Genomic DNA, 23,224 nt, shown 5'->3' on the forward strand with positions numbered 1-23,224 from the left:
GGCAGATTGGGCCCTGACCCAGTCACTGGAATGGACAAAGCCAAGGTTGGATGGGAATTCCCACTCTTGGGGCTGGCAGGTCCCTTCACCCACTGTCAGACTCCCCAGTGCCAGGTCACTCACTCTGCGCAGACGCTGGCGTCTGACCCACACATTGCTACTGTGACTCCCAGGTGCAGCTGGTCTAGCACCAGCTATGCAGAACCACTTCCAGGGATTTCTCATGCACTCAGGCCCTGGCTGGATGCACAGTAGTGCAGTCTATCACCGACAGAGGCCCATGGCATAGGCTGTCCCCAGCTCTCCTCAAGTTACTCCTCATGGGTATCCTGCCCTGTCATGCTTATCGACTCAGAGAGTGGGCAGGGCTCTCACAATTTATAAATGAGAAAACTGAGTTCCAAGAAGCAAAGGGTCTTTTGCAAGTTCTCTAAGATGGTATATGACAGGGCTGCCTCCCACAGTGTGAAATTATCGTTAAGAGTTGTAGTTGTAAGTATTATTTTTTTTTGAGATGGAATTTAACTCTTGCTGCCCAGGCTGGAGTGCAGTGATGCAATCTTGGCTCACTGCAACCTCTGTCTCCTGGGTTCAAGCGATTCTCCTGCCTCAGTCCCCCAAGTAGCTGGGATTACAGGCGCCCACCACCATGCCTGGCTAATTTTTTCTATTTTTAGTAGAGATGGGGTTTCACCCTGTTGGCCAGGCTGGTCTCGAACTCCTGATCTCAGGTGATCCACCACCTCAGCCTCCCAAAGTGCTGGGATCACAGGCGTGAGGCACTGTGCCCAGCCGGTTGTCAGTATTTACAGTGCTCACTGTTTGCCTGTGTCCCTAAGCATTTTATGGTTCCAACTCCGAAAACTTTAGTTCTGTTCTCGCCCTGTCCTGAACCTTTGGAAACAATGAGTCTTGTTAGCTAGTGTCTACTTTGCTCCCTACTTTGGCTAAGGGAGAAATAGGTCCACTGACTTTCTCATCAGAACTGAGCCAAGAGCAAGGGCCCTAGGGAGGGACATATGGCGACATACAGCAGCTTTGGGTTTGGGCAGAGCTGGGTTTGGATCCCAGCCTGGTCACCATTACTAGCTACATGGCATTGGGTAGGGCACTTCACCTCTAAATCTTTCAGTTTCCACATCCATAAAAGGGGATTATAGGTTATTCTTCAGGGAAGTTGAAGACTAAATTCCTCTCAATAAATGGCCATCGATGGCAGATATATGTACTAACCTGCATCTGTAACGCTACTAGATGACTGACTAGTCTGACCAACTTATGTATATACCTGTGGCAATTTCTGGAAGACACCTCCTTCACTGAAGTCAGCGCAGCTCTTATCTGGCCCCCTGCTACTGGTCTATCCTTTTCAATTCCATCAGCCTAAACATAGCTCTGACATTTTCTACTAGCCCAAACCCTTACCTACTCCTTGAGAGGGTAACTGGGAGTAAGAGCATGAAATACTATTAGTATCCCTGTTGCTGGTTAGGCTCACAGTGAACCACATGCAGATTTGTACAGCTGAAACAACCTGCAGGCTCACTTAGCTTGGGCCTCAGAGTTTCAGTTGAGGAACTGGAGGCTCACAGAGGGGAAGTGACAGAGGGGGAGCAAATACCATTCAGTGGCCAGGTTGAGGCTAGAATATACATCTCTAGATTCTCAGTTTGAGGCCTCCCTCACCATACCTCCACTCTTCCTCTGCCAGGGCTGGTGCTGGGGAGTGCTGTCTTAAACACAGAGACCCCAGGCCCCTCCTGGCCAGGGGTCAAGTCCCCTTAATCGGAAATAGAGTTAACTCTGGCCAGGTGCAGTGGCTCATGCCTGTAATCCCAGCACTTTGGGAGTTCAAGTCAGGAGGATCACTTGAGCCCAGGGGTTTGAAACCAGCCTGTGCAACATAGTGAGACCTCCTCTCTACCAAAAATATTTAGCCAGGCATGGTGGCATGCACCTACAGTCCCAGTTACTCGGCTGAGGTGGGAGGATTGTTTGTGCCCAGTTCGAGCATGCAGTGAACCATGATTGTGCCAGTGTATTCCAGCTTGGGCGACACAGTCAGACCGTCTCCAACAACAAAAAGCAATAGAGTAAGAGTATTTTCTCCATATGCCCTCCCAACACCCCTGGGACAAGTTATAAAATACCCACTTGATCAGAGATTATCAAGCTGACCTAATTGGCTCTGAGAACTTCCACACTCACTGCAATCTTGGTGGTTTTCCTGCAGAGCAACTTTGGCTGGCTGCAGCTTAAGTCTACTAGTAACTTCCAAACTGTTGACCCTTTCCAAACTGTCAACACAGCGGTATCATCAGGCTCATTAAAATTGATGTCAGCACAATGCAACAGAGCTGGAGAAAACTGGAAGGTCATAGCATAGTTTACAACCACTTTGTACTTCTGTCTCACCTTTCTCTGGCGATGGGGTAGGTAGTGTAGCCCAAATAGGAATGCCAGGAACAGGATGACTCAGCTCTCCTGTATCTGTCCTGGAGTATGTAGCAGGAGTCCTGGTGGTGGTGATACAGGAGCGGGTAGGGTGCAGTATCTTACACAAGGTGGTTTGTGCATTTCCACGCTGGCCACTATCATTCTTCAGGTGCTGGACTCCTGAAACAGGAGTGAACTAAAGGTAAGAGCAGAGGTTGAAAACAAGGCACCATGGGCCGGGCACAGTGGCTCACGCCTGTAATTCCAGCACTTTGGGAGGCCGAGGTGGGTAGATCACCTGAGGTCAGGAGTTCAAGACCAGCCTGACCAGTATGGTGAAACCTCGTCTCTACTAAAAATACAAAAATTAGCCAGGCGTGGTGGCGGCTACTCGGGAGGCTGAGACAGGAGAATTGCTTGAACCCGGGAGGCAGAGGTTGCAGTGAGCCGATATTGTGCCACTGCACTTCAGCCTGGGTGACAGCAAAGACTCCATCTCCAAAAAAAAAAAAAAAAGAAAATGGCTTCAAAAAGATGGCATACCAATGTATCACACATGTAGGTGTGTATGTAGAACACACCTCCACCAACCTCGGAGCAGCTAGTCAGGACCAGTCATCTAGCCCATCATAGCTGCCACCCAGCTCAGACATTTTATAACTCAATTTACCGCAGAAGCTGGAAGCAAACCCTCTCAATGTTCTCCTTCAGATGGGAGACAACTCCAAAAATAGTCTGCTGTGTGACCTCATCACCAAACAGCTTGCCTCTCTGAGGACCATGTCAAAGGCATCTTCACTGGCCACATATAGGTGACATCAACATTTTACTATAATGCACAAAAAGGCTTTGACCTTCAAGGCCCCCTACAAGGGCCCAAATGACTTGTCCAGTATTATCATCTATTCATGTGTTGTCAAATCTACTTGTATCTAACTGTACTCAGCAGTTTCCTACCTTTAACCTCTGCTTACCAAGATACTCCCTTCTTTCTCTATTCCTATTTATAGACGCTATTCACACTTGCATGTGCAGCTGAAGTACTTTCTTTTCTAAGAAGCTTCCCTCCCTCCGGGTTGGGTGCCACCTCTCTAGCCTGAGCTACACTAAAACTTACCTAAACCTCTTGCTCCTAGGTCCTAGTAAATATTACTTGTGTTGATGTCTTTTCTTCCTGACTAGTTTACTATGAGCACCAAGGGCTGGCTTGTCTCTTTAACCCAATTCCCTTCCCTTTTGACCAGCCAATAAGCCTGGCATATCCTACAGGCTTGGTAAGATACTGGAAAGTTCTGTAAACTTAAAAAAAAAAAAAAAAAAAAAAAAAAAACTAAAAAATAAAACAAAACAGGAAAAATAATCACTCAAAGTTACTGTGTTTGATATTTCACAAATAAGCAAAACCTTAAGGACACACCTAGGCTACAGAAGAAACCATTTTACAATGTATTGAAGGTTTGCCAAAATGGCCTTATGGTTGGGGAAAATGACGTAACACCTGTAAAATCAGAAATCAAATTTTCTTGGATTTTCTTTGCAAAAAAGAAACTCCATTTTAAAGTCTATGGGAGATTTTGATTTTAAAGTACAGTATTTGGGGGCTCCATAGAGACTGTGACTTGTTATAAATTCAAATTAGATTCCAATTTTACATATTACATTTACATGCATCAAAAATCTCACTCATTCCAGTAGCTATAAGCTAAAATTTACTAAAATAATCCTTAAATCTTCCACTATAAAACTGTATTGATAATGCAGTCATACATCTATTTTCGCTAAATGGTTAATCACTGAATACAGACAGAATATCCTCCTTTCTCAAATCCCTTTAAGATCTGTAAGAATAGAGAAAATTTCCATCTTCTGGAAAACCTGAGTTGACCTCAGGCAGTGTCTACCCACTGCTTGGTGAGGCTTTTCACATGACATTCCCCCTTTTCACGCCTGTCTTGACAACAAACCATACTGTGTTCACCCATCAGTCAAACCCTACATGTTTCAGCCTAGTGGAAAACCCGTTTTTCCCTTCAGACCTTCCTGTCAGAAAGGGTCACAGAACATCAGTGCTACAAGTGACTTCAGAAGCCATTTGGTCACACCCCTTCAATTTTACAGACTGGATGGTGACCCAGAGTCAACACAAGGTCACACAGAAAATCAGTGGCAGAGCCAGAACTAGAATTCAGATCTCTTGGGATTCTGGTGAAGGCCTTTTGCTTTACACTAGCTTCTTTCCCTTAATTCACATAATACTTGAACCTAACATTTTACTGGTTTTCAGGGCCCCAGAGCATTCCATTTTGAACATTATTTTAAAAAGTATGCTTCATTTACTCCCAGTTGTCAATGAGGATTTGATCTAAATGCTCAAAGATCCTACACGCTTCTGCAATTCCCCTCAACAACTACTAATATAAAAATGCCAAATAAACCAATTCTTTGGTGTTTTAGCATGAGCTTACAATGAGAGTATAATTTAAAAATGTAAGCATACAACTAGGCTTTACCAAAGAGTAACGTGTTTATTTCACTTAAATTCTTAAAAATACTTTTTTGGCAGTTGTCACATAAAATGTCCTAATGTAAAAAATAATAATAATAATAATAATTAAAAAGAAAAGCATGAAAAAACAGACCCAAAATGTTAAGATTTTATTTACAAAGCTTTTTTGTTGTACAGAAAGTAAAAATGCTGTTACAATCTCGGTGTAACTGGTAGCCATAGACGGCTGACTCACCAATCACAGCTATCCACGCTACAGCAAGAGTCTTACACAAAAACCTAACAACGCTTACAATTTTGTTGGGGTGAAGTCCACAAGCTTGGTGGTAGATTACCAAGAGGGACTACATGGAAGGAAGGCGGAATGTCACAGGAACTATTCTTTGGCTCTTTGGGTGGGTGGGTGTCCTGGGGTTTGTATCACAGCTACCTTTTTTTTTTTTTAAACAGCTACAAAATCCATGAGCAGTCCAACCAATACTGAACAGTTCTGTTTCTGCAGGTCATCTGGGGTCTTAATCATCTTCTCCTTCATCATCTGTTTCTCTCTTCCTCTTTTCACCTTTCCCGCCTTCTTCCTCCTCTGTACAGTAACAAAAACTGACTTTAGGACAGTGGAAAGGCATTTTGCTTGGATTATTGCCAATGGAGGCAACAACAACAAAGTTTTTGACAGGAGATAAAACAATGTAAACTTGATCAGATTAATATAGGTGATTAATAGCAAGTATAAGTGGTGACCACAGAACCAAGAAAAGCAAAATGCACAACAGCACCTCAACTCACCCAGGAAAAGTTAATCCAGTTTCCTCAATTTTAAGGTGTTTTCTTCCAAATGTTTCTTTTTACAAATCTAGCAATTATTAAAATGCTTATTATTAACCTGAGCTGGTCAGGCGCAGTGGCTCATGCCTATAATCCCAGCACTTTGGGAGGCCGAGGCGGGTGGATCACCTGAGGTCAGGAGTTCCAGACCACCCTGGCCAACATGGTGAAACTCCATCTCTACTAAAAATACAAAAATTAGCCAAGCATGGTGGCACGCACCTGTAATCCCAACTACTCCGGATGATGAGACATGAGAATTACTTGAATCCGGAAGGCGGAGGTTGCAGTGAGCTGAGATTACACCACTGGACTCCAGCCCGGGTGATAAGAGCGAAACTGTCTCCAAAAAAAACAAAACAAAACCCCTCGTGCTAGTCTAGCATGTCTTCAAGCCATGCTTACTTTCAAGTGACCTCGGACAAGCTTAACCTCTTTAAAAGCCTTTTTCATCTGTAAAATGGGGACAATGGTACTGACTTTAAAAGGTTATTCTGAGAATTAAATAACACACAAAACACTTAGTATGGAACATCATTAAGACTCAAATTGTAGCAAACTAATATTAACTAAAAAGTAACTTCTTAAGAGTATTATGTAGTCAAGACACAGAGACTTACATATAGACCAGTTTTTTCAACTAATAAAATCCACGGTTATCTTAATGACATTAACTACATGTTAAATCATATTTCATACAGTTTTTTTTTTTTTTTGAGACAGAGTCTCGCTCTGTCGCCCAGGCTGAAGTGTGGTGGCTCGATTTCGGCTCACTGCAAGCTCCGCCTCCTGCGTTCATGCCATTCTCTTGCCTCAGCCTCCCGAGTAGCTGGCACTACAGGTGCCCGCCACCACACCCGGCTAATTTTTTGTATTTTTAGTAGAGATGGGGTTTCACCGTGTTAGCCAGGATGGTCTCGATCTCCTGACCTCATGATCCGCCCGCCTCAGCCTCCCAATCATACAGGTTCTTAAAGGCAGTGACCAGGTCCTAACCAGGGTAATATCCAGTGTAAATGTAATTGAGAGCTTGACACAAAGTGGATGCTGAGAAAACATGAGTCAACAGCACAGTGAACACCTGATTCTCTGAGACACAACCATGAGACTTTTATTTATTTGAGACAAGGTCTCCCTCTGTCACTCAGGCTGGAGTGCGGTGGCACTATCATAGCCTCACTGCAACTTTAAGCAGTCCTCCCACCTCAGCTTCCCAAGTAGCTGGGACTATAGGTGTGCGCGACCATGTGCAGATAACATTTTTGTTGTTGTTGTTGAGACAGAGTCTTGCTCTGTTGTCCAGGCTGCAGTGCGGTGGCATGATCTCAGCTCACTGCAATCTCTGCCTCCTGGGTTTGAGTGCGTGCCACCACGCCTGACTGATTTTTAAATTTTTAGTAGAGACAGGATTTTACCATGTTGGCCAGGTTGCTCTCGAACTCCTGACCTCAGGTGATCCACCTGCCTCGGCCTCCTAAAGTGCTGAGCTAACAGGCGTGAGTCACCACACCCGGTCCCAGCTAACTTTTTAATTTTCTGTAGAGACAGGGTCTATGTTGTCCAGGCTGGCATACTTTCAACAGTATTAAATAAGTAACAGCTATTTCACTTGTCTTGGTTGTAGTGGGGAAAGGACTAACACTGACAAAACTGGGAAACTGCTACATCTATTTATATATCCTGAAAATGATGGTTCAATTATTATTAAAGTCTTTTTTTTAGAAAATGAAATAACTCCAAACACAGAAACTCACACTTGGCAGTAAACCAAATGACTGGTCCTAAAAACACATTTAAAACATGGGGACCAGGCTAGGCACGGTGGCTCACACCTGTAATCCGAGTAATTTGGGAGGCTGAGGTGGGTGGATCACTTGAAGCCAGGAATTCGAGACCAGGCTGGACAACATGGCAAAACCCCGTCTCTACTAAAAATACAAAAATTAGCCAAGTGTGGTGGTGCATGCCTGTAATCCCAGCTACTCAGGAGGCTGAGGCAGAGAATCCCTTGAACCTGGGAGGTGGAGGCTGCAGTGAGCTTAGATTGCACCAGTGAACTCCAGACTGGGCAACAGAGCAAGACTCCATCTCAAGAAAACAACAGGCCAGGTGCGGTGGCTCACACCTATAATCCCAGCACTTTGGGAGGCTGAGGCAGGCGGATCATGAGGTCAGGAGATAGAGACCATCCTGGCTAACATGGTGAAACCCTGTTCTCTACTAAAAATGCAAACAATTAGCTGGGCATGGTGGTGGGCGCCTGTAGTCCCAGCTACTCTGGAGGCTGAGGCAGGAGAATGGTGTGAACCCAGGAGGCGGAGCGTGCCACTGCACTCCAGCCTGGGCGACAGAGCAAGACTCTGTCTCAAACCACCACCACCACCACCCCCAAAAAAACCCCATGAGGACTGAAGACCAACAGGACCCTTGCCATCAGACAGGAATAACTGCTGTAGCAGCAGGGAGCCTGCACCAGCACAGACACACTGATGGGACGATAGAAACGAGAACGTGAATGTGTAAACCACCAGAGCCAAGGGTATTTTATTTTCTTCTCAGTGGTATCAAATTCTAAATAATGGATGTTTTTCTCTAATTTTTAACTGAGAATGATCAAAATGCATGCATTAGGCCCACCTTCATCCTCATCCTCATCTTCATCTTCTTCATCAAGTCCAAATTCTTCTTCCTAAAGAATAGCAAACAGCATAACATTAGATTAATTCCGCCAAATTGAAAAGTGCAAATAGTACAAATTCTGCCAAACTAAGAAGTACAAATAAATGCAACACTATCAATCAAGCAGGAAACTGTAATGTTATTTTTATCTACTTTGATGTACCAAGACCCACTGATTTTCCTTAATGAGCTTTATAATTTTTCTAAAAAAAAATTGTTTTTAGAAGCAAGCAGTTCATTTGCTAGATGTTTAATTAGTATATAACTTTGGATAATTCAAGAAATCATCTTAAAATCTCAAATTTCAAAACAGGTTTAGACAAAAATTTCTTTCTATATCCCATTCATATGCAAAGCTTCTTTCAGAACTTTAATGTCAATCATACACCTAATGACATCACACAAACCCCAAGCCTTATTTTTATACTACAAAAGAGAATGCGTTTTGTTAACAACTAATGTGGTCTGCCTGTTTCCCAAACCTCTTTGAGGGTCAAAGTCAAGACACTGTTTGCTCCTGCCCTCATATAGCATTCATTTCCTCAGGGATCCTCTATTATTGGGTATTCCATAAACCAGACTATGTGCTCTTTCAGGGCAGGACCACAATCTCATTTCATTTTGTACTCCCAACTCTTTAACATAGCAGGTATATATTTACTGAATTACACTGAATATACAAGAAAAAGTTTAGACTTGGTAAACATAAACTTCCCTACAATTCAATGAAGGAACAGACATACCATCAATTCTCAACATGTCCAGTTTTCTCACCATACTGAATACTCAATTCATTCCTTCCCCCAGAGGGCCAGAACTTACCTTGCACAGCCAGGAACCATACTAGTTTGAGTTCAGTAGGCATTCTATTTAGTAGTTATTTAAAGCCAGACAAAAACTAAATTAACCAGATTCATACTGTAAATGTATTCACAGGTATACTAATTTCTTCAAAAGGTGTTTTTCTTTTCTTTTGTCATCTTTTTGAAACCCCCACTTTTGTTGTAATTACAAATAAGAAGCAGGGTAGAAAACAGCTGCACTGACCTCCTCACTGACTTCATCGTCGTCCTCATCCCCTTCTACATCTTCATCTTCATCATCTTCTTCATCAAACTCCTCTTCTTCACCATCCTCATCCTCCTCGTCTTCCTCATCTTCTCCTTCTAAAAATAGTCCAAAAGGGATTCATTAAATATCCTCGACACTCCACAGGGCACAAAGTGTTGGGGATCTGTGGGCTGGCTCACAGAACAAATGCTGTAAGTCCACGAACTGCAGTCACTTTCTTTCTACTATGTGCTACAGCTCAGTCCCTTTGTCCAATAGAGTCCCATAAAATCAGAGAGCTAGAAGTCCTGGTAGATAAGACAAATGCTGTAATTCTCGCTGATGAAATGATACAATGCCTAAGATTTGCTTCAAAATTATATGGAGTGGGGAAGAAGGTAAGGGTATGCAGGAATAAAGTAAGGTCAGCTATGACCAATAATTGCTGAAGCTGAATGATAAGAACATGGGGGTTCGTTTTGCTATTATTTTTACCTTTGTCACTGTCTGAAATTTTTGACAGTAAAAAGTTAAAAAAAAAAAAAATCATGTACCTTCTCTTGGGTAATGATACCACCAGAGTCACAGTCAGCTGCTCCAATCAGGAACCTGAGAAACACCCATAATAACCCTGTGACTCAGGGGACAGGAGGCTGAGAGGCACCTGCATCTCTACCTGATTGTTCAGACCTCTACTGCGGCAGTTCTTGCTTCTCCTGGGTCCTAGAGCACACCATGCTCTCACCTGCCTCCTGGTCTCTGCATGCTCTTTCCATCCTCTTTGCTTGGCTAACTCTGACTCCACCTTGGAGTCTCAGTCAACGTCACTTCCTTAGGCAGTCTTACTCACCAGACCTCCCAATGCCAGGTCATAGGCTCTCACCATGAGTATGTGGTGCTTCTCCATTACAACACACTTTGCTTACTTGCAATTATTATTTATGATTTTTAATTTAAAACAATTTTTTCTGTACAGAGAGGGTTTGTCTATGTTGCCCAGGCTGGTCTTGAACTCCTGGATTCCAGCAATCATCATGCCTCACCGTCCCCAAGTGTTGGGATTACAAGTGTGAGCCACCATACCCAGCCTGCTTATGATTAAAAAAAATAATAATCATTTCTCTGTAAGGTCCAAGAGAGTAGGAACCTTGTTTTTTTTTTTTTAAACCACTGTTTTCCACAGTGCCTGGCACATAGGAAATGCTCAAGTATTTGCTGGCTGACCCATCTTTGCTCTCAGGAACTGCCCCCCACCTTCCAAGGAACATCCTTTACCGGCTCTTGCACATGTGGCTGTTCTTCCTGTTTGAGGTGAACTTAAATAGACAACAAGCACAAATGGTTTTTAGGAAAAATGGAAAAACTGTAGAAGGGACAAAGGGACATAACATTTGGAAATAGGTGAGATGTCCTATTCTCTGTCCATTTTACCACCTTATAACTCATTAATTTTTGCCTGTCTCAATATGCTTCAAAATAAAACTGTAAAAATGTTCCAGAGTATCATACCATTAACTGCACCCAAACTCCTTGATGCTTTTCCTGCTCTATTTTCTTGATAATTTCTGTCGTATATGCTAATTCTTAAAGAAAAGAGGTATTCATGCTGACTGATGTGAAAACTAATCATTCTGCTTCCTCTAAGCCAGGGGTTCCCAACTCCCAGGACTGGTACTGGTCCGTGGCCTGGGCCAAACAGCGGGAGGTGAAGAGCAGGCCAGTGACCATTACCACCTGAGCTCCACCTCCTGTCACATCACCTGTTAGATTCTCATAGGAGTGCAAATTCTATTGTGAACTGCGCATGTGAGGGATCTAGACTGTGCACTCCTTATGAGAATCTAATGCCTGATCTAAGGTGGAACAGTTTCATCTCAAAACCATTCAGCTGCCGCCCCCAACCCCTTCCCCACATCTGTGGAAAAACTGTCTTCCACGAAACCAGTCCCTGGTGCCAAAAAGGTTGGAGACTGCTGCTCTAAGCCACCTGTACGTGAGAAGCGTTTTATTCTAAGAGCGACTGAGAGTAAACAAACTCAGCATGCAAAGAAAACACAAACTAATCAGGAGGAATATCTTGGGTAGAAAGTATTAGTTATTTCTTAAAATCTGTAAATCTGTAAAATATGTATAAATCCTGGGTCAAATGCCAAAACTACTGAAAATCATCTTTTAATTCTATGTTATGATCAGAGATTATTTCCCTTATGAATGAAAAACGGAATCTAATATATAGTTATTCGAAATCATTACCTTTTAAAACTCTGGTCATAGGTCAATGGAAGGGAAAGCTATTTTATTTATAGCTGGCAAACCTACTCAGTGTCAGGCCCTATGAATCAGGAGATAAGTATCTACCCAAAATGATGACTGTAGTGTAGTAGGACAGTGGTCCTCAACCTTTTTGGCACCAGGGACCAGTTTTGTGGAAGACAATGTTTCCACAGCCTGGGGGGTGGGTGGATGGTTTCAGGATGATTCAAACTCATTATGTTTATTCTGCACTTTATTTCTATTATTACATTGTAATATATAATGATATAATTATACAACTCATCATAATGTGGAATCAATGGGAACCCTGAGCTTGTTTTCCCTGCAACTAGACAGTCCCATCTGGGGGCAATGAGAGACAGTGACACTCAAAGTGTGCTGCTTATGTCCAGTATACTCCATAATTTTGTTCTGGTTGCTGTCACTGCAGAAAACTTTGCTTCACAAAGATAGGATATCGGAAATGGAAGCAGGTTTTTCAGTGCTTTTTTGGCAATCTCGGGATATTCCACCTCGACTTTAATCCAGAATATATGGAGATTTTGAAGTTGTCTTAAACCATACTTTTAAGGCCACTGCCATTTGTCATCTCAACCAGTTGATCCTCTTCAAGCATGAACAAAGTCGATTGACCTGGCTTATTCATAAATGGGTGGTGGATCCATTCCTTCCCAATTCGGGGGTCTTTTGGAGTTGGGAAGTAATGCTCAAACTCTTTTGAGAGCTGATAGGTCATCATGCACCAGCTGCGAGAAAGAAGGCCCTGGCTCACTCTCTTTCAAAATCACTGCTACTGTTTGAAACATGTCAAAAATCTCAATGCTCAGAACAGAAAACTAAATATCGTTATGTTCTCACTTGTAAGTGGAGGCTGAATGATGAGTATACACGGACACATGGAGGGGAACAACACATACTGGGGCCTGGGGAGGCTGGGGAGGAAGAGCATCAGGAAAACTAGCTAATGGACAGTTGGCTTAATACTTAGGTGATGGGATAGCACACGTTTATCTATGCGACAAACCTGCACATGTACCCCTGAACTTAAAAAAAAAGAAAAGTTTTACCACTCATTCTGTGTTACTAAAATGTTCTGCTAGTGGTGACTGTTATTCTTAAGAGAAATCTCTGGAGCAGGCCTCGTAACTCAAAAACTCTGGCCAGTGATCCACCTTTAGAACGCCATCTCGCTTCTCTATGTAAGAGTAGTGTTCTCTGCATCCATCTCACAGAACTGCGTGAACAGACATGGGTTAAGGGCATGTACTTCAATGTGGTTAATTTTAATCATATCCTGCAAAACATTAAGTTCAGGTGACATTTGTCAGCTAGCCAGCATTTCTCTATGGATGACACGGTGCATAGACTCACATCCAGAAGCGACCTCTCTGACTCAAGTAGTGAAACCAGAAAGCCGTCCAGCCATGGCATCCGCTCCATCTGTGCATATACGACACAAAATGACCAATTCAGTTTTCCTGATATGTAATCGTTCAAAAGACTTGAATAGTTCTGCAGCTGTGGTGCTGGTTGGCAACGAAGTACACATAACATAGTCTCATGCACATCCTCCTGAAAATATATTGCACAAAAACAAGCATTGTTGCCATGTTGTCAACATCGGCAGACTCGTCAACCTGCATTGTGTACCACGGTGACTCATCAATCCTCTCTAACAACTGTGCCTCAATATCCTCTGCTATTTCATCAATTCATCTAGTTACGGTGCTAGCTGAAAGAGGAACATGTGCCACCTTTTGAACTGCAGCTTAACTGCAGCCTCTCCTAAAAGTTCACGACAAATGTCCTTAGCAGCAGGCAGGATCAACTCTTCAATAGTAAAGGGCTTCTTACTTTAGCAATGCAGTTAGTTAAGGGCTTCTTAGCTTTAGCAATGCAGTTAGCCACTAAGAATGAGATGTTCTCAATGCAGTCACATTTGATGAAGTGGGAGCCTTCAATAATTGCCTCTGTTTTTCATGTTCATGTTTATTTCTTTTGAAAAACTCCAAAGGCTTGTCTTTTAAATGCAGGGTGCTTGGTCTCCAAGTGGTGAAGCGGTTTTTTTTTTTTTTTGAGATGGAGTCTTGCTCTATCGCCCAGGCTAAAGTGCAGCAGCGCAATCTTGGCTCACTGCAACCTCCGCCTCCCAGGTTCAAGCAATTCTTATGCCTCAGCCTCCCGAGAAGCTGGGACTAAAGGTGTGCACCACCATGCCTGGTTAATTTTTGTATTTTTGCAGAGCCGGGGTTTCCCCATGTTGGCCAGGCTGGTCTTGAACTCCTGACCTCAGGTGATCCACCTCGGCCTCCGTAAGTGCTGGGATTACAGGCATGAGCCACTGTGCCCAGCCAGTGAAGCGATTTCGAGGGTTTCATGGCTTTGTTGGATAGCTGGTTGCCACATATTATACAAAGTGGGCTTGGAGAATGTGAATCATCTGTTGCAATGAACCTGTAATTTAAGTAGCACTCTTTGTATTTTCTTTTCAATGAAGCTTTCTTTTCATTGGCAGTCTTGTCTTCTGCTGTCTCATTATTGGATCTTTCCCACTTTTCAAAGCTTTCCAGCGACGTTTTTTACTCATGGTTGGATAGAGTTAGCTTGTGGGCCTACCAAAACTGTGACTGAGACAAATACGCAGTGCGGGAAAGAGGTGTGGATGGAAGTGGTAAATAAAAAAATGGGCAGGCCACATACTGACTAAAAAAAGCATCAGATGCTGACTTAAAGCCTGTCACCAGATATAGCTGTACAACTGAAGTACACCAACTCACTTGCCACTATAAAGCCTGCCACCAGATGCAGCTTGTCACTTGCCACTCACAGATAGGGTTTGATGAGTCTGCAAGCAATTGATTTATTATGATCTCTGTAAAGTCAAACCTCTTTGCTAATGTTAATCTGTATTTGCAGCCACTCCCCAGCACTAGCATCACCACCTCAGCTCCACCTTGGATCATCAGACATTAGATTCTCCTAAGGAGCACGCAACCTAGACCCCTCACATGTGCAGTTCACAATAGGATTCTCGCTCCTATGAGAATTTAATACCACCATTGATCTGACAGGAGGTGGAGCCCAGACAGTAATATGAGCAATGGGGAGTGGCTGTAATACAGATGAGGCTTCCTCACCGCTCATGCGGCCTGGTTTCTAACAGGTCACGGAGCGGTACCAGTCTGTGGCCTATGGGTTGAAGACCCCTGAAGTAGGAAGACTTAAGAACAGCAGAGTGGGCTGGGCGCGGTGGCTCACGCTTGTAATCCCAGCACTTTGGGAGGCCGAGGCGGGCGGATCACGAGGTCAGGAGATCGAGACCACAGTGAAACCCCGTCTCCACTAAAAATACAAAAAAATTAGCCGGGCGTGGTGGCGGGCGCCTGTAGTCCCAGCTACTCGGAGAGGCTGAGGCAGGAGAATGGCGTGAACCCGGGAGGCAGAGCCTGCAGTGAGCCGAGAGTGTGCCACTGCACTCCAGCCTGGGCGACAGAGCGAGACTCCATCTCAAAAAAAAAAAAAAAAAAAAAAAAAAAAAAAAAAAAAAAAAAGAACAGCAGAGTGGCAAGCCTGTAAGAGTAAGGGGTTTACAGTTTAACACGCACAGCATCCTAACCTAGCTTGCAGACTTCAGGAAATGCTTCCTGGGCCAGGTTCAGTGTCTCATCCCTATAATCCCACCACTTGGGCAGGCTGAGGTGGGAGGATCCCTTGAGGCCAGGGGCTTACGAAATAGGCCTTAGCTATAAATTTAATGGAATGCCTACATTAAAAAAATACACACACACGTGCGCACACGCACACTATTTTCCTCAATAGTAAGAACATCTAGTAGCTTTTTTTTTTTTTTTTTTTTTTGAGATACCCTCTCTGTCTTCTGAGATGGAGTGCAGTGGGGAACAATCATGGCTCACTGTAGCCTCAAACTCCTAGGTTCAAGTGATCCTCCCACCTCGGCCTCCAGTCTTCTGAGTAGCTAAGACTCTAGGTGTGCACCACCACACCTGGCTAATTTTTTTTTTTTCTATTTTCTGTAGAAACAAGATATTGCCATGTTGCCTAGGCTAGTCTCAAACTCTTGGGCTCAAGCAATGCCCCCTGCCTCGGCCACCCAAAGTGCTGGGATTACAGGTGTGTGCCACTGGACCCGGCCAACATCCAATAGTTTTTATCAGAGGCTCTGAAAGGCAGACATCAGGTTCACTGGATGCTGAGCCTACTCACCTTCGTCCTCCTCCTCTTCATCCACACCATCCACCTCGGCATCTGAGTCAGGTGCTTCCTGGTCCTCTCGGTCATAGCCATCCAAGTAGGTAAGCTGGGGCAGGAGCTTGAAGACACTCTCTCGGTAGTCATTCAGGTTGGTAACCTCACAGTTAAAGAGGTCCAGGCTTTTCAGACATTCTAACTTTTTCTGAAGAAAAGGATCAAAAACCACAACTCCTAAACCAAAGGAATATAAATAACAAACCCATCTCTTGAAGAGGTAAAATTCTAGGCTCTATATTCAATTTCTGCTACCCACTCAGCCTCATATATAGAAAAATATATCAAGTCTTTTGCAACCTTTATATTAGGTTACTAGACTTTAGTCCCTCTCTTCCTTTATCTACTCTTCCAGAGAACTATGTGTTTTTCTGGCAGCGTAGTAGTCTAAAGAAATATAAATTGAAAATAATTTTTATTAAATCCAGATATTTTCACAGTATGAGACAATCAAACAGTTTAATAAATTTAGCTGAAACAAATGTTAACATTTGAGTAATCAAATGGCCATTAAAAACTTCCTGGGTATCAAGCAGTCTTTAATGTTCTAGGCTGGCAGTATAGGGAAAAATTCAGAGATTTATAACACAATCTCAGGGTGCTTACAATTTTACATAGGGCATAGACATGAAACACTAGAGGATGAAATATAATAAAATATAAAGGGTGGCAATGCAGCTACTTTCAGGGAAGACAGGAGTCAATATAGTCTGGGGAAAAAGCAGAGGGGCGCAGAGTTGAAACTTCAGAAATACGGAGAAACACTGCACTCTTCTTTTTTAGTATTTGGGGAAAAGACTGACATGTTACCAGACTTTTACGATGTAAGTGCTTCTGATTTTATTTACCATACCTTGAAATTTTGTTGCAATACCTCATTTCTTTGGAACCATCAGTTTCATCTATCTAAAAACAGTTAAGCTATAAAAAGTTGGCCCAAGTCAAGTTTTCTGAGTAGTCAAAGTGCACTGGAAAATGTCTATGTATTTACTCAGATCTTCATTTGTTATTATATAAGTGTACTAGTACTTCAAAATCCCAGGTCTATTAAGTTTTGATTAAGGGTAAATTAAGAGATTGAGAGGGCAGAGGTACTACACTATAGGCAAGTCAGGAGACAGCAAAAGGAAGTGACAGCAGACCCTTGCAGATAGAAGAGGGAGCAGCCTATGAAAGGCAAATCCAATGTGAAGTAGCACATAGCCTGGCGCCTTTCAGAATAGGGGCAGTAACTACATATATCTGCATAGCTTCATAAATACAACCTTTAATGGTTCTGAATCAAGAGCAAAACTTTGGTATTCTCTAAGAAAATAGTACTAAGAACACCCAAACAAACATTAAGAGGATCTCCACATGAAATAATTTCTAAAAAAATAAATGTTGAGGCTTAACAGGTTTTGCTGCTTTATTAGGAAAGCTGTTACAACACTCACAAGGACCTGAGAAGAAATGCAGACAAAACAAAACCTTATTTTCAGAACTCAAGGTATCTATGTAGTTCTGAGGAGATATAAAATGGTGTGAAAATCTGCCTCAAGGCTCTAGAGCAGGGGTTGGGAACCGGTGGTCCAGTGGCCAATTCCGGCCCACCACTTGTTTTTGTAAAATAAGCTCTACTGGAACACAGTCACACTCATTTATTTATGTATGGCTCCTTATGTGCTAAAATGGCCAAGCAGACTAGTTGTGACAGAGACTATATAAAGAGGCTACAAAGCCAAATGAACCTACTATTTGGCCCTTAAAGAAAAGGGCTACTGACCCCTGCACATGAAGAAACTTCATCTTCTTGATCAAGAAAGGGGCTCCCACACTTGTTTTATTCAGGCAGGGAACACACAGCAGGGTTACAGCAACAGGAAAACATTGTACCCCTCAAAACACAAACTGTACAATGATCCAAGAGTCTGTGAATCAAACAATGTGCTTATATAGTCAGTTCCTTGACGTCTTAAGAAAGCTGTCCCCAGCCCTTCTGGTCACAGAGCTGCTTTTGTATCAGTAATTTTCAGATTAGGTTCCCTTCCAGTCAGGCCCTGACTTCCAGAAGCCCAGGTATGACTTCTTGCCAAAGAGGAAAAAAATGCTGCAATGCCACCCCAGACGGCTAGCTAGCATACTGGCTTTCTCTTCACAAAGGCTGACTCGATGCCAACTAGAGTCAGCTTTAGGCAGCTTTTCCAAAAAGGTTCACTCTAAAAATTCTCCACTTAAAGGAATGAGCCATTTATATTTCAGAATTATTTCCAAGAAATAGGTGCACAAAAACACATACAGCCTCTGATATTTATCTAATGCTTTTTAATACCAAAAGCCCTTTCTCTATCTAGTTTCATTGACTCTTCCAGTATACAGGGCCTCCAAGGCTCTCCTGTTTCTGAAACTACAATTATGTGAGATTTTTGGCTACTTCCTGGCAAAGCACCCCTTCTCAAACAATTTGGACATGCCAATCAGTAGGTTGAAAAATGAAATGAAAGCAAGAAAACAACAAAAATCCCAAATAACTGTAGTACTCTGGAACTGCTGAAAGTAGTAAAATTGTGCTTTAAGGCCCAATAGGCACAAAATACACTACACACAGATTATTCAAGATCCCAATGTAATGTGTAAATATTGATAAAAAAAATTACAACTCTACCATACCAGAAATTTGATGTAAGCTAATAGGCTAGCCATAATAAACATTAAACATTTTATTAACAATAATTTTGCTTGCCTTCTTAGAATTTAGAAGGGCTTTGGGGGATGGTTTGGATGGCCCAGGTCTCTTAAAAAAGGTGTCCAAGGAAGTTTGAATTGATGCCTTCTTTGTCTCTCGATTAATGTCCCTGTAGCAAGCAGAGGCATTCACAATCATTGCATTGACTGTAAGAACTGGGCTCAAAGTAGACGGTGTTCAAAATGTATGTGGTTAATGAGGATGAGGATGGTGTTTTTCCCCACTGAAGAATACTGCCAGAAGTCAAAATGGACCCAACTCTTCCCCCCTTCACCTTCTCCTACAGATTTACTTAATTCCAAGTTAGAACTTCAGGAGACCAACCTAGCACCGCCAGGAATCTGAGTGCCAAGTATAGCAGAATGGTGGGACCCCAGGCTTTTCGAAATAGCTCTGGTGTGTAGCCCTGTGGCTCTGCCACAGGGTGTGTGACTCTGGACAAGGGATTCAGCCTCACCCAAGCCTTAGCTTCCTCAATATAAAACAAGGGCCATGCTTTTTCTATCGACTTTGTATCGAAGTTTTTTTTTTTTTGACAATTACTAATAAAACATGCATAAAGCACCCAGTAAGTGTATGGGTATAGCAGATCCTCTAAAAATGGTGAACACAACGAAGATTACTTTTCATCCTTCACTATCCTGGGGGACTGAGACTTTCACAGCCACCAGAGGGTCCTCTCATACATTACTGACCAGATCGGGAAAAAACTCAAGCAAACAACTCCCACACAGTGTTTGCTTCTGCTCCATTGCTGTGTGCTACAACACTGAAAAACACTTCTGATAATCAGAGGATTCAGGCTGCCACAAGAATCAGGTAATGACCAGTCATCAACTAGCCAACAGTAAAAAGGTACTGCCTGCTACTCTGTTCTTTAAAAATTAAACGAGAAGCCCGGGCACAGTGGCTCACGCCTGTAATCCCAGCACTTCGAGAGGCTGAGGCAGGCAGATCACGAGCTCAGGAGATCGAGACCATCCTGGCAAACACAGTGAAACCCCATCTCTACTAAAAATACAAAAAAATTAGCCAGGCATGGTGGCGGGCGCCTGTAGTCCCTGCTACTTGGGAGGCTGAGGCAGGAGAATGGCGTGAACCCAGGAGGCGGTGCTTGCATTGAGCCGAGATGGCTCCACTACACTACAGCCTGGGCGACAGAGCGAGACTCTGTCTAAAAAAAAGAAAAAAAAATTAAACCAGAAAAAAAAAAGGGGGCTGGGGGGGAGAAGGGTTTCTTATGCTCACAACCTAGGATTAGTATGTCTGTCACTAACCAATAAACAAAGGCTTAGTGTAGCCCATCTGAACGGGAAAGCATCAGCAGTTAAAATTTGGTGCTCCTGTTGCAATTTCCAGCTTAAGGAAATTTGGGCATGAAATCAATTTACAGGTGGAAAGAGAAGAAGAGGTCCCAAGGGCTATGGAAAACACAGCAGACTTTGAATTTTTTTTTTTTTTTTTTTTTTTTTGAGATGGAGTCTCGTTCTGTCGCCCAGGCTGGAGTGCAGAGGCATGATCTCAGCTCACTGCAACTTTTGTCTCCTGGGTTCAAGTGATTCTCCTGCCTCAGCCTCCCAAGTAGCTGGAATTATAGGCGCCTGCCACCACGCCTGGGTAATTTTTTGTATTTTTAGTAGAGATGGGGTTTTACCACGTTGGCTAGGCTGGTCTCAAACTCCTGACCTCAAGTGATCTGCCCGCCTTGGCCTCCCAAAGTGCTGGGATTACAGGCGTGAACCACCGTGCCCAGCCTAGACTTAGATTTGAATCCCTACTCTGCCATTTGTCCCGAGCAATTATCTACATTCTCTAAACTCAGCTTCCTCATCTCTAAAAAGAGGACAGTCATTCTCTCTTCTCTGGGTTATATAAGGATACAATGGGCAAATGTTCATGTCCTTGGATGCAGCAAAAGTCAGTAAATGTCGGCTTAAATACTGGAAATGGGGGTTGGTTTGAAGGAAACGAATAAAACTAGTAAGAGCCTGAGTATCTGGGTATACCTGTAATAGGAAAAAGGGCAAAATGCATGGAGCACTGGTGAGGCATTACATTTATGAGAAATATAAGCTCTTAAATATGGACAACTTAATGAAATGTAAAAATAAAGAGACTCAGCCGGACATGGTGGCTCAGGCCTGTAGTTCCAAGCACTTTGGGAGGTCGAGATGGAAGGATCACTAGAGGGCAGGAGTTCAAGACCAGCCTGGCCTAACATAGTGAGACCTCTCTAAAAGAATACATATATTACACACACATAAAGAGATTCAGTAAAAGGTAATTAAATCTGTATTGGAGCATTCTCAATAACTGTTTAGGAAGGAAACGATCTTTTAACTCTTGACAGGAAGTCCTCATTAAAAGAAGCTACAATTTAACTCTGTCTTCCCCTGAAATATCAACAGAGCATTCTATACAAGTGATGTGAAATCCACTTATTTTAATATACTCTGACATCAGAAAAGAGACAACAGAGAAGAAATGTCTTACCCTCTAGTGTCTGTTCTGGATTCTCAAAGACACCTCCTATATGCTAAATAACCCTCTTCCAAATAGCACAGCCTGTGGGGCTGCCCTACAAACTGCATTAAGCCCCCTGCCTCCAGTCTTGCCTCTGGAAGCCCTTTTCTGGCCACTACAACTTCCACACAAACTGAGAAAGCAAAGTAAGTACATTAACTTACAAAGCAAAGTTAAGTACATTATCTTATTCTCAGAACTCCGAAGTGAGGTAAGCAAGGCAGGGATTATTATCCTCCCTGCTATAAATGAGGAAACTGAGGCCCAGAGAGAAGAAGCAGTTTGCCCAAGGTCACACAGCAAGTCTACAACCCAAGTAGCACTGAAACTTAGCTTTTCATATCTTATCCCAATATATAAGACTGAGGAGGATCTTGGGGTTTCCATGCAAAACTCTAGGCAACAGTAATCCAGCTAGAACACAAGATCATGAATTAGACGACATAAAGCTTAAAATGGAGCTGTCTTTGATTGTTCCATCTACAACTCAGGTATGCCACGCAACATAAATAGCCTTTTCTGTTGAAGTGTAAAAGTGCATAATGGCTTGGCCAGTCTGAAGAAAAAAATTGTAAAGAACAAGTTTAAGGCTATATAGTCAATATATGAATTTCAAAAGTGGATCCAAAACAAAATACCCCCAAAAATTCTCTTCTGAAGGATGCCACCACAGTATCAGGCAGGGAGAGAGCAAAGCCACAGAAATACATCTAATTAGGCCCTGATCTTTAAAATTGGGACTTATATAAAAAGTAAAAAGCCACCACTTTCTCAACCAATTATTATTGCCAGTAATTTCCCCCACTATAAAGAAATATGAAAATGAAAATGACCAGTAAGTCCCAGTTTCCAAATTCTCGGTTACTTACCAAAGGTTCCAAGGTGCTGATATCTTTCAGTTTATTTCCACTTAAGTTTAGATGTGTGAGATTTGGAAGTTTTTCAGCTAACATGTCCAGACCTCCAAAGATTCTATTTTCACTGAGTTCAAGCTACAAGAGAAAATGGACACAGCACAAACACAAATACACACAGAGAAACAGAAATCATTTAAGGTATTATAAGTAACAAATACAGTTCTCAAATATTTGTCGAGATCAAATGATCCCTATTTCTATTAGGGCATGCATGTTCATTTTGTTTAAATCCAAATAATTAACGAGAAGGTTAAGGTCAGAAGTATTATGTTTTCCTAATCAGCTGCTAATAACAGCTTACTCAAAACTGGTCTCTAACATCAGCGAATAAATTTTCTAACTTAAAAAGTGGGTCAAAACCAATTAGAATCCTTTGACAAGTTATAATACCCTATACCTGCCAGAAAGGGTAAATGGTTTAATAGTCTGTGCATTCTGAGCAGCTTATTTTGTGTGCCTTCAAAGCTTGCAATGCCCACTTGAAACCCAATTTCTGGACAATACTGACATACACTGTAGAGTTCTACACCTGGAAGCCACCAGGGAATGTTGCTCTGAAAGCTACAAGACAGGGATGGGCCCTACAAGTAAGCCCATAAAGAAGCTTCATAACCTAGGAAAGGGAGTGGGTCAACAGCCTCAGGTTTATGAAACCAGCTCCCTGGAGGCCACATCTTGCATAAACCTGGCACCAGCCTTTATTAGAACCTACTCTAATTTCTAAGCTGCAGGTCAAGTAGCACAGGCAAGTAATGTGCCAATGAGGGAATGAGCCTTCACCAAGGAATATTAGAATCTTAGAGTAGAAGGAATTGGAGCCTGGAAAGCATTGTGAAGAACATCTAATTCAAGCTCTTCCTTTTGCAGACAAGAAAACTCGGCTACACAGCTGGTTCTAATTCTCTATTTTAAAGTGCCAACAACAATAGTAACTTTAACCCTTACATAGTATTTAAATGCCAGGCACTGCTCAAAGCACTAGAAATACCTTAACTCATCTGATCTCACAAGAACTCTATGGGG

The 23,224-nt window shown here is 42.7% G+C and overlaps 1 protein-coding gene across 1 annotated transcript in view; it reads right to left on the bottom strand.

Moving 5' to 3' along the window:
* Positions 1-5,076: 5,076 nt before the first annotated feature.
* ANP32B (acidic nuclear phosphoprotein 32 family member B) overlaps positions 5,077-23,224 on the bottom strand; it is a 36,127-nt gene continuing 17,979 nt past the window's right edge. The window contains exons 3-7 of the mRNA XM_055271743.2: positions 22,154-22,276; positions 15,995-16,184; positions 9,494-9,612; positions 8,405-8,456; positions 5,077-5,525 (exon numbers count right to left, since the gene is read on the bottom strand). Coding sequence (XP_055127718.1) covers positions 5,458-5,525; positions 8,405-8,456; positions 9,494-9,612; positions 15,995-16,184; positions 22,154-22,276 — 552 coding nt within the window. The 3' untranslated portion in view covers positions 5,077-5,457. The remainder of the gene's footprint in view (positions 5,526-8,404; positions 8,457-9,493; positions 9,613-15,994; positions 16,185-22,153; positions 22,277-23,224) is intronic.

Source organism: Symphalangus syndactylus, chromosome 3 (genome assembly GCF_028878055.3).
Source record: "Symphalangus syndactylus isolate Jambi chromosome 3, NHGRI_mSymSyn1-v2.1_pri, whole genome shotgun sequence".
In the NCBI taxonomy this organism is placed as follows: Eukaryota; Metazoa; Chordata; class Mammalia; order Primates; family Hylobatidae; genus Symphalangus; species Symphalangus syndactylus.